We start from the raw sequence: 14,686 nt of genomic DNA, 5'->3' as shown, positions 1-14,686 counted from the left end.
GGGAACTACCCAGATTCAATTATCTTCTTGGCCTTTGCCCCTGTAGGTGAAAACCCTGTCCCCCCTGCTCTGGCTGTAGGTTCTTAAGAGAATTCATGAATGCATGAGAAGTCCACAGAGACCCCCAGCCCGGTCCAAACTGAAACACTCAGGCTATCATCGTTCTGCCTACGCGTTCTCCCACCAGCAGGGCTTTGGGGCCCTCATCACCTCTGGCAAGACCTTGAAGTCCAGGTCACCATTTGTCTTTAAAAACAGCTATTCCTTTAAAAATTAGAGTCCCTTAGGGAAATCCCAAAGGATTCAGTCTTTGCTTTTCCTCCCTCTTATTCATGCAGTTTAGTAAAGAGGGATTAGAATCCCTGGGAAATCAGCATAAACCTGTTCGTACACTCTCACTACAGGGGCGCAGCTTCTTTATTCCCCAGAAGGCTATACCAAGGTAAGAAAATGAAACATAAGGAAAGAGCCCCCAGATATCTGCCAGAGTTGCAGCATTTCAAGGAAAAAGCAACCTCAAGCCTCCCTTTTACCAACCCTTCCCAGTTTTAATCCAGATAAGCAAATGTGGAAGTAGAGGTGAAGAAGGGCAGGTTGGGGAAGGTAAAAGAAGATAGGGTCTAAGACTCTTACCTCAGACCCTATCGCCCATACCCAAAGCAACCATAAATCTTTCTAGGGTTCTACATTAACATATTTCCACCCAGACATCCTTCTCAGGTTTATCTGGGGAGTTCAGGGTGAGTCTTTTGCTGGCCCTGGGTAGAAAAACGAGGAGGATCTGTGAAGAGTTGGTCTTAAGAAGCTGAGAGTTTCCAGAGTTTCCATGTTATTTTGATAATATGGAGATGGTTCCTGTCTGGATAGGACAGCTCCTAGGTTTTGCCTTCTCCCCCTCTCTCTGACCCCTTTGTTCCAAGAACTGATACCTGTTCAGGCCTCCGAACTGAGATGCGGATACTGCAAGGGATTTTTAAAAATCTTTTCTTGAGGGGACATAAGCCATAACTGGTGAGCTTTTGTCTTCATTCCATAAAATTATTTTGACGAGAAATTGTATGTAATTGGGAAAATGTTTCTAAGAAGTTACGGAGTAATAAATGTATTATTTTGGAGTGGAGATATCTGTATGGTCTGTTGGGGTCCCAGTGAGTAAAAAGTCCAAGCAATATCATTGACCCACAGATCACCACCATCTTTCCCCTTCAAATCAGACTAATATTTCCCTCCCCCCACCCCACCATCTTTCTCTCCTTTTTCGGCACCATTCTACTTTTCTTCCTCCTCCTGCTAAATTCTTATCTTGGACCCAATGTGACCACCCACCTCTTTTTAACCATATAGCTCTATTTTCTTTGTGGATCTTATATATTGGTTCCTGGAGCACAGTCCTAGGGTTTTTTGCTCCTCTTTCTCTATACATTTTCCTAACTTCATCCAACTCATGATTTCATTTACCAACAGAAAAAAAGATTTTCAATGCTCCAGCCTAGATCCCTCTGCCAAAGTCCACATCTATATACTAAACTGACTCTGAGGCCATTCACATGGTTGAACCTCAGTAAACTCAAACTCAACCCACACAAACTCTACTAATAAATTTTTCCCTAAATTTCATCCCAGGATGCCACTACTATCCTCCTAGTCATTCAATGCAGAATGATGAGAATTATCCTGTATTTTTTTCCTCTAGCCTGATATCCAATCAGTCATCAAATCATGTAAATTCTGCATCCTTATTATCTTTGCATCTCATTATTAGTACCATTGCCTTTATTCACTGCCATCATCTCACACCTGGATTACTACTAAAATGTCCCAACTAATCCCCTTGGTCTTCCCTATTTAAACCAGCCCAGATACTGTGTCCAGAGTCATCTTTCTGAAAGGCAGATTTGACCACATCAGGGCAGGTCCCAGCCTAGCATCCTTTAAGGGCTTCCCATACCTTCTGCAGCAAGTTAAAATTTGGACATTATTATTGGGCCCTCTCTGGCCTTGTCTCCCACCATGTTTCCATCTGCATTTACTCTAGTCATGCTATTTCTTGTCTTCATGTCATCAAACATGCTGTTCACATATCCTAAAATGCTTTCCCCTATTCCCTTTTTCATCTAGCTAACTTTTAATCACCCTTCAAAACTCAGGTTACTTGGAACGAAATAGAGGTGATAGTTGTAGAACACTGGGAATGTACTAAATGCCACTGAATTGTACACTTTAAAAATGATTATTTTTATGTTATATGAAGTTCACCTTAAAAAAAAAAAAACTCAGAGCACTCAGTTAGGCATTGTCTCCACCAGGATGCCTCCCCTGATCCCTCCCTCAGTGTGCTTTTTGTGCCTGTCCTATTTGTTCATTTGCACCCCTGTGCTTACCTCTATCAATGACAATTATCACGGGGCACTATAATCTATTGATTTATTTGTCTATTCTCAGGATATTATAGGCCCTCAATAAATGTCTAGTGGATGAATGAACAAATAAAATGGAAGAATATTCAAATCTGCTTATCTGCCTATATTTCTTGTTCCCGTGAAGAGCACCACCACTCAAAAGCTCAAACCAGAAACCTGGAAGTCTTTCTGGACTCCTCTCTTCCATTGCTCTAACCCAATAAATTATCAATTTCTTAGACTATCTTGGAAATATTTTCAAATCTTTCCCTTCCTTTTCATCCCCAGTGCCACTGCTTTCATTGTTTCTTACCTAGATTACAGCAACATCCTCCTCTCTGGTCTCCCTGCCTCCAATTCTGCTTCTTTCCAATCTATTATTCATGAGAATAAATTTATTTTTTTAAATACAAATGAGATCATATTATTTGCCAGTCTAAAATCCTTTAGTGGGTCACCCTGGCTTCCTTACCTTGGTACTGCCTACCTCTGCAGCTTCACTGGCCACTCTGCTACACATACCCTCATTCCTTCCATGCCCTAGTTGATTGTCTTCAGAAGCTTCAGAAGCTTCTATGCCCTAGTTGTCTTCAGAAGCTTCTATGCCCTAGTTGATTCTAGTCTCCCTTCTTAGAAAGCCCTTTCTTTCCCTCCTTCCTTTGCTTAGCTAATGTTTATCTGCCTTTCACTCTTAGCTTAGTATCACTTCTTCTAAGAGCCTTCACTGCACCACAACCTGTCATTCTAAGTGGGGTATTCCCCCTTGCACTAGAGTACCTTGTACTTAACTCGTTTTCAGATCCCAAGATCTGAATGCATTATCACTCATATCCTCATTCTAATTATGATCTAATTCTGTCTTTTCTGCTAGGTTATCTCCTTGAGGGCAAGAACTTTTTCTCATTTCTGTATTCCCATCACCCAGCAGAGTACTGAGATTATTAGTGTTTTTCAATGAGTGAGTGAATGAGTGAAGTCTATCACCTTTTATTTGTCCTAAACTTGCTTCTGACCCTGTTCTTTGGAAATGAATGTCATCCTGCTGACTCTAGTTTAGATATACTTTAAGGCCTCTTCTTATGAAATGTAGTCACTCATGGTCTCCCATCTAAGGCATTTGTAAAAATAAAATTTGAACTAATAATAGCCCCCAGTTCTCTAAGCATTCACCATCCTCTCCTGTGGTTTATATGCACACTGGGAAATTTGAGTCTGCCTCTACTAAGGATCCAAGACAGTATCTGGAACTCACATTCCAAAGTGAGTTGTGAGAAGACCATGCAAATCTTTCAGGAAAGGGGTTGTACAATCAGGATGCAGAATCACAGAGCTTGGGTAAAGTTCAGCATTGTCAATTATTAGATCTAGAAATTAGTGCTATCTGAGCTAGTACATCAGGCCATTTGTTTCAAAGCATAAAGGTCACTTTCTCTCCCTTTCATCCCATTTATCCATACATACCACAGATATTTACTGAGTATCTACCATGTTCTAGGCACTGTTCTAGATGCTAGCAATACAGTGATGAACAAAACTTAAAAGGTTTCTGCTATCATGGAGTTTGCCTTCTAGCAGGAAAGGCAATAACCAAGTAAACAAACAAGAACATTTAGATAATACGTTATGTCGATACTACAAAAGACTACATAGTGAGAGACTGTGAGGGGGAGGGGAACTATTTTATATTTGGTCATAAGAAAAGGCCTTTCTGAGGAAGTGATACTTAGTTGGAGACCTAAATGACTAGAAGATGTAGCCCTTCAAAAATCTTATGGAAGAGCATTCCAGGCTGAGTGAATAGCTAGTGCAAAGGCCCAAAGACAGGAGCAAATTTTGCATGTAAGAAAAAGAAAAAACACGTTACCACAATAACAATTTTTTTTTTTTGAAAAAAAAGAAGCCCACTGTAGATGAAGCACAGTGAGCAAAGGAGAGGGCAGTTAGATAAGATGGGAAGCAGCAGAGAGTTTTAAAGTCAGGGAATAACATCTGATTTACAGTTTGAAAAGATTTCTCAGGCTGCTCTAAGGAGAGTAGGGGTACAAAAAGTGACACAGGGAGACTAATTAGAAGACAGTTACAGTTGTCTTAGTATGACATGGTGGTGGCTTGGACTAGGGTGGTGGTAGCAGTGAGGAAACAATTGGATGAATATAGGATATATTTTGAAGAACCAAAGGACTTTGTGGATTGGCTGTGGAAGATGCAGACACTGGTTCATCAAATGATACTACTGATTTACTTAATGGCTTCCTAATTACTGGGTACTAAAGCCACAGACTCTTCCCACACAGCTCCTGACGAGGGGGTGGTTCTAGGGGGTCATGTTCGTACCAGTTGACTCCACCATAGCTACAACTGGCCAAGAGTATATATGTAACTTAGTATAGATTCTCTCTCTGGGAATTAGATTTAGAACTCTGAGAAAGTCGGTCAGTTACGAAGACAAGACCTAAAAGGACGTGTAGTTTCAAGAAGCAGGGCCTCCGTTTTAAAGTGGTCATTTTCTGTAACTAAGAGGCTAAGTGAGCAAAGATGTCCAGTCTGTAGAGAGGTGAATGAAGCAGATACCTGAAAAGAAACTGAATAGAGACTGTTCTATCCTAGGAAAGAACCCCATGAGAGCCTTTCTAAAGTTGGGTTTTTTGAGTTCATCTTTTAACTTGAGCTAGATTAAGGGTGTTGTTATTCTCTGCTGCTAACAGCTAAAACAGAGGCAGCTGCAATTTACATAGACTAGATTTACCCTAGTTCCTTATCTTTAGCCTCTCAGGAAACAGAGAAACAAGGGAGTACTTCCTAGCCCCAATATTTCACCACAGTTCCAACCTCACCTCTACTAAAATATGTGTAAAGCATTTTTTTAGAGCTTTAAAATGTGAGGAAAATGGAAAAGATGCAGCATTTGGAGGATTCTGGGGGATCCTAGGAGTCATGTTAGACTACTCACTCTACTTTATGCCCCCACACAGACACATTTAATTAATCACTAAGTCTTACAGATTCTAGCCCCTAAATCTCTTGAGCTCATCTCCTCTTATCTAGCTCCTCTGCCACCTTCCTAATCTAGACTTTTCTTGCTTCTCTCCATAATTACCACAGTGACCTAACTGGCCTCCTTCCCTTATCTTCCTCCAATTCAATATCCACACTTCTATTAGAGTAAGTTTTCTAAAGTGTGTATGTGATCAAATCACTCCCCTGCTTTGAATATTGGTGCCCACAGCCTACAGAATACAATCCCAACTCTAGAACATAGAGATAAAGCCCTCCATAGTCTTCTCCCTGCCTTCCTCCCTAGACTGCACCCGTACTTGCAGTTTCTCTAGCCGATCACATTGTTTCATGCCTCCATGTTTTTACATATTTGATTTGCAAGTGTCAAAAAAATGTGTGAAAAACTCTGAAATGGGCAAAAATGGAATGTTGGGTGCTATCTAGTGTACTCCTGGAGATTATCTGATTCTAGTAAGAGAAGTGAGCTGTGATTATCTTTAGGCTATTTTACAACTTTTTATAGATAGACATTAACTTGTATAAAACTGATAATAATGCAAATGCTTCCTGACCATAAAAAATGCAAATGATTCCTGTTCATGGCTATGCAAATGAATTTTGTCCAGTAGAGAATATAAATCTCTAAAAGTCAAATCCTTATTTGCACTGGTTTCATTTTCTTACTCATTTCCTCATTAATTAGTGTGTTTAATAAAATCTTTGAAACGTGTGCATTTTATGTTTGTATAAGCTTCATGATTTTACCTTTTTGAAAAGTATTCTTCAACGCAAATAATGGGAAGTAACCTACACTTGCTGAAGCCAAAAATGAAACACTATTAATGAGTAGAAGGATGCCTGATGAACTTAAGGGCAGGACTCAAGCTGCCTCTGTAAGAAGTGGAACCCACTGCTGAAGGCCCCAGGATCCCGGAGATTCCAGGCAGTAGTCTCTTTGTGTCTAGACTTGGCTTCTCTTTCTGCAACAGAGTATTCCTTCTTTCTTAGCAAACTGGTTTTCTTTGCCACTCAGCCAGGTAGCAGATGGCCATTCACCGCTCTCAAATTTCTGTTTTAAGTCCAACCATGAGGAGAGGGGTTGCTCTCTTTTCCCCAATTCGAGATTTTAAGGGAAGGGATTCTGATTGGCTATTTGGGTTAGGTTCCCACCCTAGACCACTTAACGGAAAGATCACACTGTGCAACCTGTTTCTCTTTGTGTGTTCCCTCCCTGCCCCGCCCCGCAATCCTAGTCCTCTCCACTTCATTCCCATGTTAGCCCACAGAATTTTATTCCTAAAATTCAAATTTGATTTTGCCACTTCCACCCCATGCTTAATCTCCACTGCTTACACGAATCCCAACTCCTTACTAATGTTGTAGGAGGCACTCACTTCATCACCCCCCTGCCCCTCTCTCCTGTGCTTTCCACACTGCATTCCACACTGCAGTCATGACTTATGTTCTCCTTCTGTTTTTTTCCTATGCTGCTTCTGACACACACACACACACACACACACACACGCCCCCTTTACCCTTTTTCCTTTTTTAGCATGGGCAGACCCATGCTAAAAAGGAACCCAGGTCTCCGGTATGGCAGGCGAGAACTACCTGCTGAGGTACCGTGGCGCCCTTTACCCTTTTTGATGTCCCACTCTTTTTAAAACTCAGCTCACAACACTTTCATAAACCCTAAGTATGCATTTCACAGCTGTGGCATTTATTTGCCTATTTGATCCTGACCCGATAAGGCTGAGTGCCTAAAGCATAGGGGCTCAGTCTCCTTTCACCAAGCATGGAACCTAGAACGGACTCACCTAGAAGACTTTAGGTAGTGGCCTTCCAATATATTAGCAGCTGAAACGGAACTAGTTGGAAAGGAAGCTCCCTTGCGCTGCATAGGGAGCTGTCACACCTTTGGCTAGAGGAGCAGGAGTCAACAGGCAACCTCGATGTCCCATACACACCGCTGCCATGAAAAGCGTTAAGGGGCCTGGGTTCCAGACCTTTCGAAGGCTTCTTAACCATGGCTATGAGAAACACCTGGAACGCTTTTACATATACCCAAGACTGGGCTACACCCAATCGTCATCTCAACTATTGTGATTCAATGGGCTTAGGTTTTTTCTTCGTTTTTTAATTTCTCCAAGTGGTTCTACGTACAGCAGGGGTTGAGAACCGCAGCTCAGGCAAAGCTAGGGGCCCAAATGCACCTGCCTTCGAGGCCAGTAGACTAGTGCCCCAGAATTCTTCTGCACAGGAGAGCCGCGACGCAGCCAGGCATCACGCGGCAGTGCGGCGTCGCCTCAGAAGGCGGGGCCAGCGCCGGAGTCCCGCCACTCCCCTTGCGGGAAAGCCCCGCGCGTGACTCCCGGCGGCGCCCATCCCACAGCGAGACTGGTGGGCGAGCACGCAGGCCCAGCAGACCAAACCAACGCGCCGCTCCGGAGGGGCCGCAGGCAAGGCAGATTGGACCATCGGCTCCAGGACTGCAGGGGGGACTGGGCGTTACCAACAGGTCTGGAGAGGAGGGACGCGCCGGCCTGTCCCGTCTGCAACGCGACCCCTGGAGGGCGCGAGACAACACCGCCGCCGCAGTAGCCCGAGGAGAAGGCGGAGGCTGGAGCGAGAAACGAGGTAGGAGCGCCTCTTGGGAGACTGGCGGAGTCCCGGAGACCCATTGACCCCGCGTTCCAAATGACCCCTTAGAAGAAGGCCCTCTGCCCACCTCCGATCCCTCAGTCCCCCGCCCTCCCTGCAGTCTCCCCTCAGCCCATCCCCTGAGCCCCACCCTCCCGGGCCACTCAGACCCTCCGGACCGACTTCATCCTCAGTCCTTTCCCTCACCCTTCAGCACTACCATCCGCTGAATCCTTAAACACCCTGGATTATCCCTTCGCCCCCACTCCAACCCCGGGTAACCCCGTCTCCTCAAACTGCCCCCTCGGAGACTTCCCCCAACTTCGCGCCCCCTAGTCATGTCGTTCTGCCCAAACCTCCTGTGCCGTGACTCAGGGAGCGCACCCAAGTCCGCGACTGCAGCAGGGGTCTGCACGCCAGCCCTAACCCGGGTCATCTGCGCCCTCCGCCTCCTTGGACCCTGGTTGCCACGCTGGTATTTACCGGGCGCCAGGGTCGGATCTTTTTCTGGCGTCCAATTTTACCTTGGGAAAACCTTTGGCCTGGCAGTTTGCCCATTCCCTGCCATTGCACTCACGTGCTGCGAAGGGCACTGTGATCCCTTTGCCCAAGACTGGCTGAGGACTGCCAAGCCGGCCCTGCGTACCCCCTGGAGGCAGGGACCATATGTTATTCATCTGTGCTCAGTGCCTGGCACATGGTAGCAGTCAGTATATATTCAATGGGTGGATGAATAAGTGAATGAATGAATGAGCTCAATGCAGAGGCTGGGAGGCTGAGTGCTTTTATTGGGAAAGGCACCTCTGGTTATATGAAAGCATTTGTGGGATTACGTGTGCTCATATAAGGAGCATAAAACAATATACTCAGTCTTTCAATCCATTCATCTAATTTTATTTATAGTGGAGCTTCTATGTATCAATTTGCTGTTTATGTTCTGTTTATGAAAAAAAAAAAGCAAGCTAGGGGGTGAAAGAAATTCTTATTGGTTACTGCCTTAAAGGCTGCTCAGGTCATCAGAAAGCTCTGCCCTGGTTACCCTCTTAGCCCTAGGGAAAACTACTCCCTCTGGGGGAAAATTCTGGAGGCCAGCCACAGCCTTTAAAGCTGACTCAGTGTGACTGGTCAGCTGGTGCTTCAGGACAGGTTGGAGGAATGAAGGATCTTAGTTATTTTACCCTTGGGGCTTTATCTCCTGGATACTCGCCTCCTCTCACCCTTAGGAGGGGTGGACATCTGAGGCAGGCCTGGTGTGATAGAGATCTCAGATTCCTAAATACTACCCATATAGACTGTTTATATCTCTTTAAACCAAAGTCAGGCAAAGATGACCACTGTGAGTAGTGTCATTAATAAAAGAACATAGGCCTTTTAAAGGTGGAATTGTCGAAGAACAGAAACCTGTTTTCATTGATTTCTAGGAGGATGACCTGAGCAGATTCAATTTCCTGAGTGTAAAGCAGGGTTCAGAGACCTCAGTATTGGCCCTGGGTTCGGTATGGGAGTGGGTGGTATCCCTGAGTGATGAAATAATGTCTGGAAAGCTATAGAAGTGTATAAGCTAAGAAGTAGTTGCTTTACTATAACAAGGGCTCAGAGTACTAACAAGTAAAAACAGTGATTGTCTTAGTGGAAGGAAGAGCAGAACCAGCTACTAACCCTGTTATTCTGTTATCTCTGCCCCTGATTCAGCTGTAGGACCACAGGGTACTTTACCACCATTTTTTCTCTTCTGTTTGTGCCAGATCAAAATCTGATTTTTGTATTGAATTTTTAGGTCCCTTTTTGAACCCCAACATAACTGAAGGCTGGGTATGTCCTCACTTACCCATTTCTAGCTTTGATTTATCCTTCTCCACTTTCTCTTTTCTCCCACCTTCTGACCTAGCCCTATAAAGTAAATACTGTATCACAGAAACTCAGAGTGGGTAGGGGCTTCTGAACTGGAGTAAAATGGGCATAGTGTCTGAAGACTAGTACTTTTCCCGAACCGGGGTCTCTGGCATGGCAGACTAGAACTCTGCTTGCTGAGCCACCATGGCCCACCCAAACTGATACGTTTTTAATGGGCTTTTCTAGGCTATAAGATGGCTAAGCTACCCAGAAAAACAACTACTCATGCACTAGCATGATATTATAGTTCCTGTCAAATGAGTCTATCATGCAAAATGATAACATTATTTTGAGTGCCCAGTATCAGCATTGCTCTGAAAGAGAGAAAATTCTGACACAAAAGTACAGACCTCAGTAACCCCAAGACTGATTATTTGTTTTATTTTTTCCTCGCTTCCACTATTTCATAGCATTGCCAGAAAAGAAAAGAATAAAACCCAAGATGCTTGGTTAAATTTAAATTTCATATAAACAGTAGAGTGTCCTGTATTTTTATTTGCTAAATCTGGCAACCCTAGTTCAGAGGGAAACTTATGTGTTCTATTTTTCTCTCTGGGCTTGCTTATAAAAGTCATCCTTTTTCTTCCTATTTCTCATACCCGTGAACTGAACACCCTGTTAAGAGTCACTTGACTGAGGAGATGGCTCACTGCATGTTAGGGTAAGGGCATGCTCTGCAGAGATGGTCTGATCAGTGTTGAAGCTACCCAGAAAAACAACTACTCATGCACTAGCATGATATTATAGTTCCTGTCAAATGAGTCTATCATGCAAAATGATAACATTATTTTGAGTGCCCAGTATCAGCATTGCTCTGAAAGAGAGAAAATTCTGACACAAAAGTACAGCTCCTACCTAGAAACTCTCTTGCACCGCATTTACTCTTACATGCTCCTTAGAGGTTTGATGATTTGGTATGTAAGTCCTTAATTAGGCACTGGAAAAAAAAAAAACCCTGTATTTTTACCTAGTATGCCAATTAATGTTAATAGTGAGTCGTGAAGAAAACATTGTCAAAGCCTACATACTGTCTGTACAATAAGAGTGCATAGTACATTTTAGAAAGAGATGTATCAAAACACAAAATATTTTCTGTAATTCTTGGTTTAATAAGGTTGTCTTTTATCTTCTCCAGAAAGATGAAACAGTGAGCTCTGAAACGTCTATTGTGTTTCTGGCTTTTCCTGTGAGATCCTGCAGATAAGGGCAACAGATTGATAACTGGGTGCAAAGAAATACAGAGCCAGCCATCTTCTGGCTAGAATTTGGTTATCTTAAGATATAAAATCTATACTTAACTTGTTCGTTTTAGGATCCAAAACTCTGTACTTAACTTGTTTATCTGTTTTTATACTTGTGTGCTTCCTTTCTTTTCCTGTACAATTCTTTCAAAAAAGAAAATCCAGCCCTGTATTTGCTGTACTTAGGGAAAACTGCAAAGTTTTTCTATTCATGCCCAGGAAAAGAAAAAAAAAAGAGAGAGCAGTGTAGTATGCTGAAGGAAGCATAGAGGGGATTTAAATGACCCCACAAAAAAAGCAAAATCTCTAGAGGGGAAGATTGGGAACCTACTGCTGATTCCATTCACCCTGGAGTTGCTTCTCTTCTAAAATGTTTTTTACTTATTCTTTGAAGGATCTTGTATTCTACTTATTTAAAGATGTAGCCAAATTTCATTATCCAGAACAACTTATTCTCTGAGGGTTCTAGATAGCTAGAGTTTTTCTGTAAGGTTAGTGATTTTCTTTTAAATATCCCACAAAGAATAGTGATTTAAACATTTCTATCTCAAACCACCCCAAAACTTAGGGGCCTAAAATAAGAATTAATTATTTCTCAGGATTCTATAGTTTGGCTGGGTGGAGCTTTGTTTCTTTGCATTTCTCAAAGAGAAGTTCTAGAAATGTTCTGAATGATAGGAACACTATTGGAATGAATTAAGTCTCCCAAGGTGACTACTTTGAAGGACATCTCTTATTTGATTGTACAAGAGCTGTTCTACTCTTTAAAATATTCTCTTTACTTTATAGATATAATTATAGTTGACTTTTTAGTGCAGTGTCTATTTCAGTTTATATGCTGACTTATATAATGTACTTTGCTCAACATCCAACACATCTTATGCAACATTATTAGTTTATTCATTCCTAATGATAGTGGGTTAGAGATGGGAGGCCTGGAAGAAGGACCATGTGCCCCTATTATACATGTGTAATTACTTTCTGACAACCAAATGATGGTGATGCTTAAGCATTGATCTCATGGGGAAAAAAACCAACCATGCCTTTTTATTGAGTTGTGAGAATCTATAGCACAGAATAGAGAATTTCAAACTTTTTTAGTAGGAAGCACTTTGTTCAAATATATCCTCAGGAAAACAGCCATCAAAAGATAGAAGCTGAGTTATTTTGATTGAAGGCATGGAGTTGGAGGAAGTAGAGCCTACTTTCCTCTCTCTCCCTCCTTTCCTTTCCATACCCTTCTTCTCTCTTTTATAGTACCCGGAGGCCACTCTGTAAACCCTGTTTAAAAGCCACTTTTACATAGATGTTCCTCCTACTGAGTCATCGCTCCAAAATAGAAAGATGTTAAGAGAAATGGTTGGATTTGGGATCCCATATTCTTCAATTATTCACCACCAGTAGCCAACCATGGTTCAAGAGAAATATAAACAAAATGCGTACTGCATGCATACGGTTGTCAAATTCCTATATGAAACTCTTAGCCTTAACTTAGTGAGCTGAGTGGAACCAAGAATAATTTGTATATCTCTTTTGCCCCTTTAGCCTAAGATCTATGCAAGTTTGTCAAGCTTTTTTAGCCTACAGCTAAGAAAAAGTTTTCTACCCATACTTCTTAGCTCACAAAATGAAAACAATCTGTTTTTAGAATGTTTTATAGTAAATTATATATTCATTTAAAATATATACATGCTATGGGCTTCCTGAATGCTGAGTGAGCACTGCACCTCCTTTCCTAATGACCCCATGCAGACTTGAGTATGATTTCTTCTCTGCTTCCATTGACCTTGTCTGGGGCTCCATTATATGAGTAATGCATTATTTCAGTACATAAACTCCAGGAGGGTAGGACTGGGGTCTTTGCATTCAGGCTCTCTCAGACATCTAGAGAGAGCTTGGCCATTTCCATTTTTTGAAGTTCTTCAAATCTTAAAAATGATTTCGAAGTTTTTCATATATTATAATCCCAAACAGGATTATAAAAATGTTGGTGTATTTAAAATCTTTACATTTAACAAGTTAATTTATTTTAAGCAAAAATGACTGTATGTCAGAAATGAACAGCACAATACTACCTAATTTTAAAAAAAATGACTGTATGTTGGACACAAAAACACATACTCATCTCAGTATCTGCAGAAAAAAATTCATAAATCCAATACTATTTGTGATTTTTAAAAAAAGCTCAACAAAGTAGTAATAGAATGGAACTTCCTCAATCTGATAAATTATATTCGTGAAAAACTGACAGCTAGCATTATACTTAATGGTGAAAGACTGAAAGTTCTCCACCTATGATCAGGAACAAGAAAAAGATGCCTGTTCTCACCACTTCTATTCAACATTTTACTGGAGGTGCTAGCCTGGTCAATTAGGCAAGAAATAAAAAAAAAAAAAAAAAAAAAAAAAAACATCCAGATTGGAAGGGAAGAGGTAGAACTATTTTTTTCCACAAATGACATGATAAGGAACCCACATACAAAAAAAAAAAAAAACAGCTATTAGAACTAATAAATGAGTTTGGCAAGGTTGTATCATATAGGATTAATTTATATAAATTAATTGCATTTCTATATACTAGCAATGAACAATCAGAAAAAGAAGTTAAGAAAACAATCCCATTTACAAGCATCAAAAAGAAAATATCTAGGAATAAATTTAACAAAAGAAATATAAGACTAAAATTTACAAAGAAAATAAGACATAAATAAATGGAAAGACATTCCATGTTCATGGACTGGAAGACATAATATTGTTAAAATGTCAATACTCCCCAAACTGATCTATAGATTCACCTCCACTAGGGCAACTAAAATTAAAAAGACAGATAACAGGTGTTGGTGAGGAAATGGAGAAATTGGAACCTTCATACATTGCTGGTGGGATTGCAAAATGATATAGTCACTTTGTAAAACAGTATAGTAGTTCCTCAAAATGTTAACCATAGAGTTACCATATCACCCATCAATTCCAGTCTTAAATATATATTCAAGAGAATTAAAACCATATGTTCACACAAATCATCATAGCAGCATTATTCATAAGATCCAAATGATGGAAACATTCCCTATCAAAGTCCCACTGCCTATTTTTGCAGAAATTGATAAGCTTATCCTAAAATTTATATGAAAATGCAGGCCAAAACAATCTTGAAAAAGAGCAAAGTTGAAGGAATCACACTTCCCAATTTTTAAACTTACAACAAAGCTCCAGTAGTCAATACAGTGTTGTACTGGCATGAAGATAGAAATATACATCAACAGAGTAGATCTGAATGCCAAGATAATTCAATAGAGAGAAGGTATAGTCTTTTCAACAAATGTGATAGGACAACTGGATACCAACAAGCAAAAGAATGAACTTGGGCCTCTACTTCACATTTTATTCAAAAAGTAACTTAAAATCAGTCATAAATCTAGGTGTAAGATTTAATGCTATAAAGCGTTTAGAAGAAAGCATAGGAATAAATCTTTGTGGCCATGCATTAATCAGTGATCTCTTAGATATGACAGCAAA

At 41.1% G+C, this 14,686-nt stretch overlaps 3 protein-coding genes across 14 annotated transcripts in view; 2 read left to right on the top strand and 1 right to left on the bottom strand.

Moving 5' to 3' along the window:
• LOC143673367 (phospholipid-transporting ATPase FetA-like) overlaps positions 1 to 1,344 on the top strand; it is a 169,498-nt gene extending 168,154 nt beyond the window's left edge. For 6 of the 8 annotated variants that reach the window (XM_077147778.1, XM_077147780.1, XM_077147782.1 and 3 more), the window contains one exon: positions 80 to 1,342. In XM_077147778.1, coding sequence (XP_077003893.1) covers positions 80 to 277 — 198 coding nt within the window. In that variant the 3' untranslated portion in view covers positions 278 to 1,342. Of the gene's footprint in view, positions 1 to 79 lie in introns of all 8 variants that reach the window. The other 2 variants (XM_077147777.1, XM_077147776.1) reach the window with 1 other exon arrangement.
• Positions 1 to 14,686, bottom strand: part of SIT1 (signaling threshold regulating transmembrane adaptor 1) — a 256,827-nt gene that overhangs the window by 117,712 nt on the left and 124,429 nt on the right. The window lies entirely within an intron of this gene.
• The window catches only part of RUSC2 (RUN and SH3 domain containing 2), a 72,482-nt gene that overhangs the window by 123 nt on the left and 57,673 nt on the right, over positions 1 to 14,686 (top strand). For 2 of the 5 annotated variants that reach the window (XM_077147769.1, XM_077147771.1), the window contains exon 1: positions 7,742 to 8,033. The exons of 1 other annotated variant lie outside the window; for it this stretch is intronic. The gene's annotated coding sequence lies outside the window, so the exon portion shown is untranslated. Of the gene's footprint in view, positions 1 to 7,740; positions 8,034 to 14,686 lie in introns of those variants that run through there. 2 more of the 5 variants (XM_077147773.1, XM_077147774.1) reach the window with 2 other exon arrangements.

Source organism: Tamandua tetradactyla, chromosome 2 (genome assembly GCF_023851605.1).
Source record: "Tamandua tetradactyla isolate mTamTet1 chromosome 2, mTamTet1.pri, whole genome shotgun sequence".
In the NCBI taxonomy this organism is placed as follows: Eukaryota; Metazoa; Chordata; class Mammalia; order Pilosa; family Myrmecophagidae; genus Tamandua; species Tamandua tetradactyla.
Note: the sequence above shows the minus strand (reverse complement) of the source record. Positions and strands in the feature narration are given on the sequence as shown.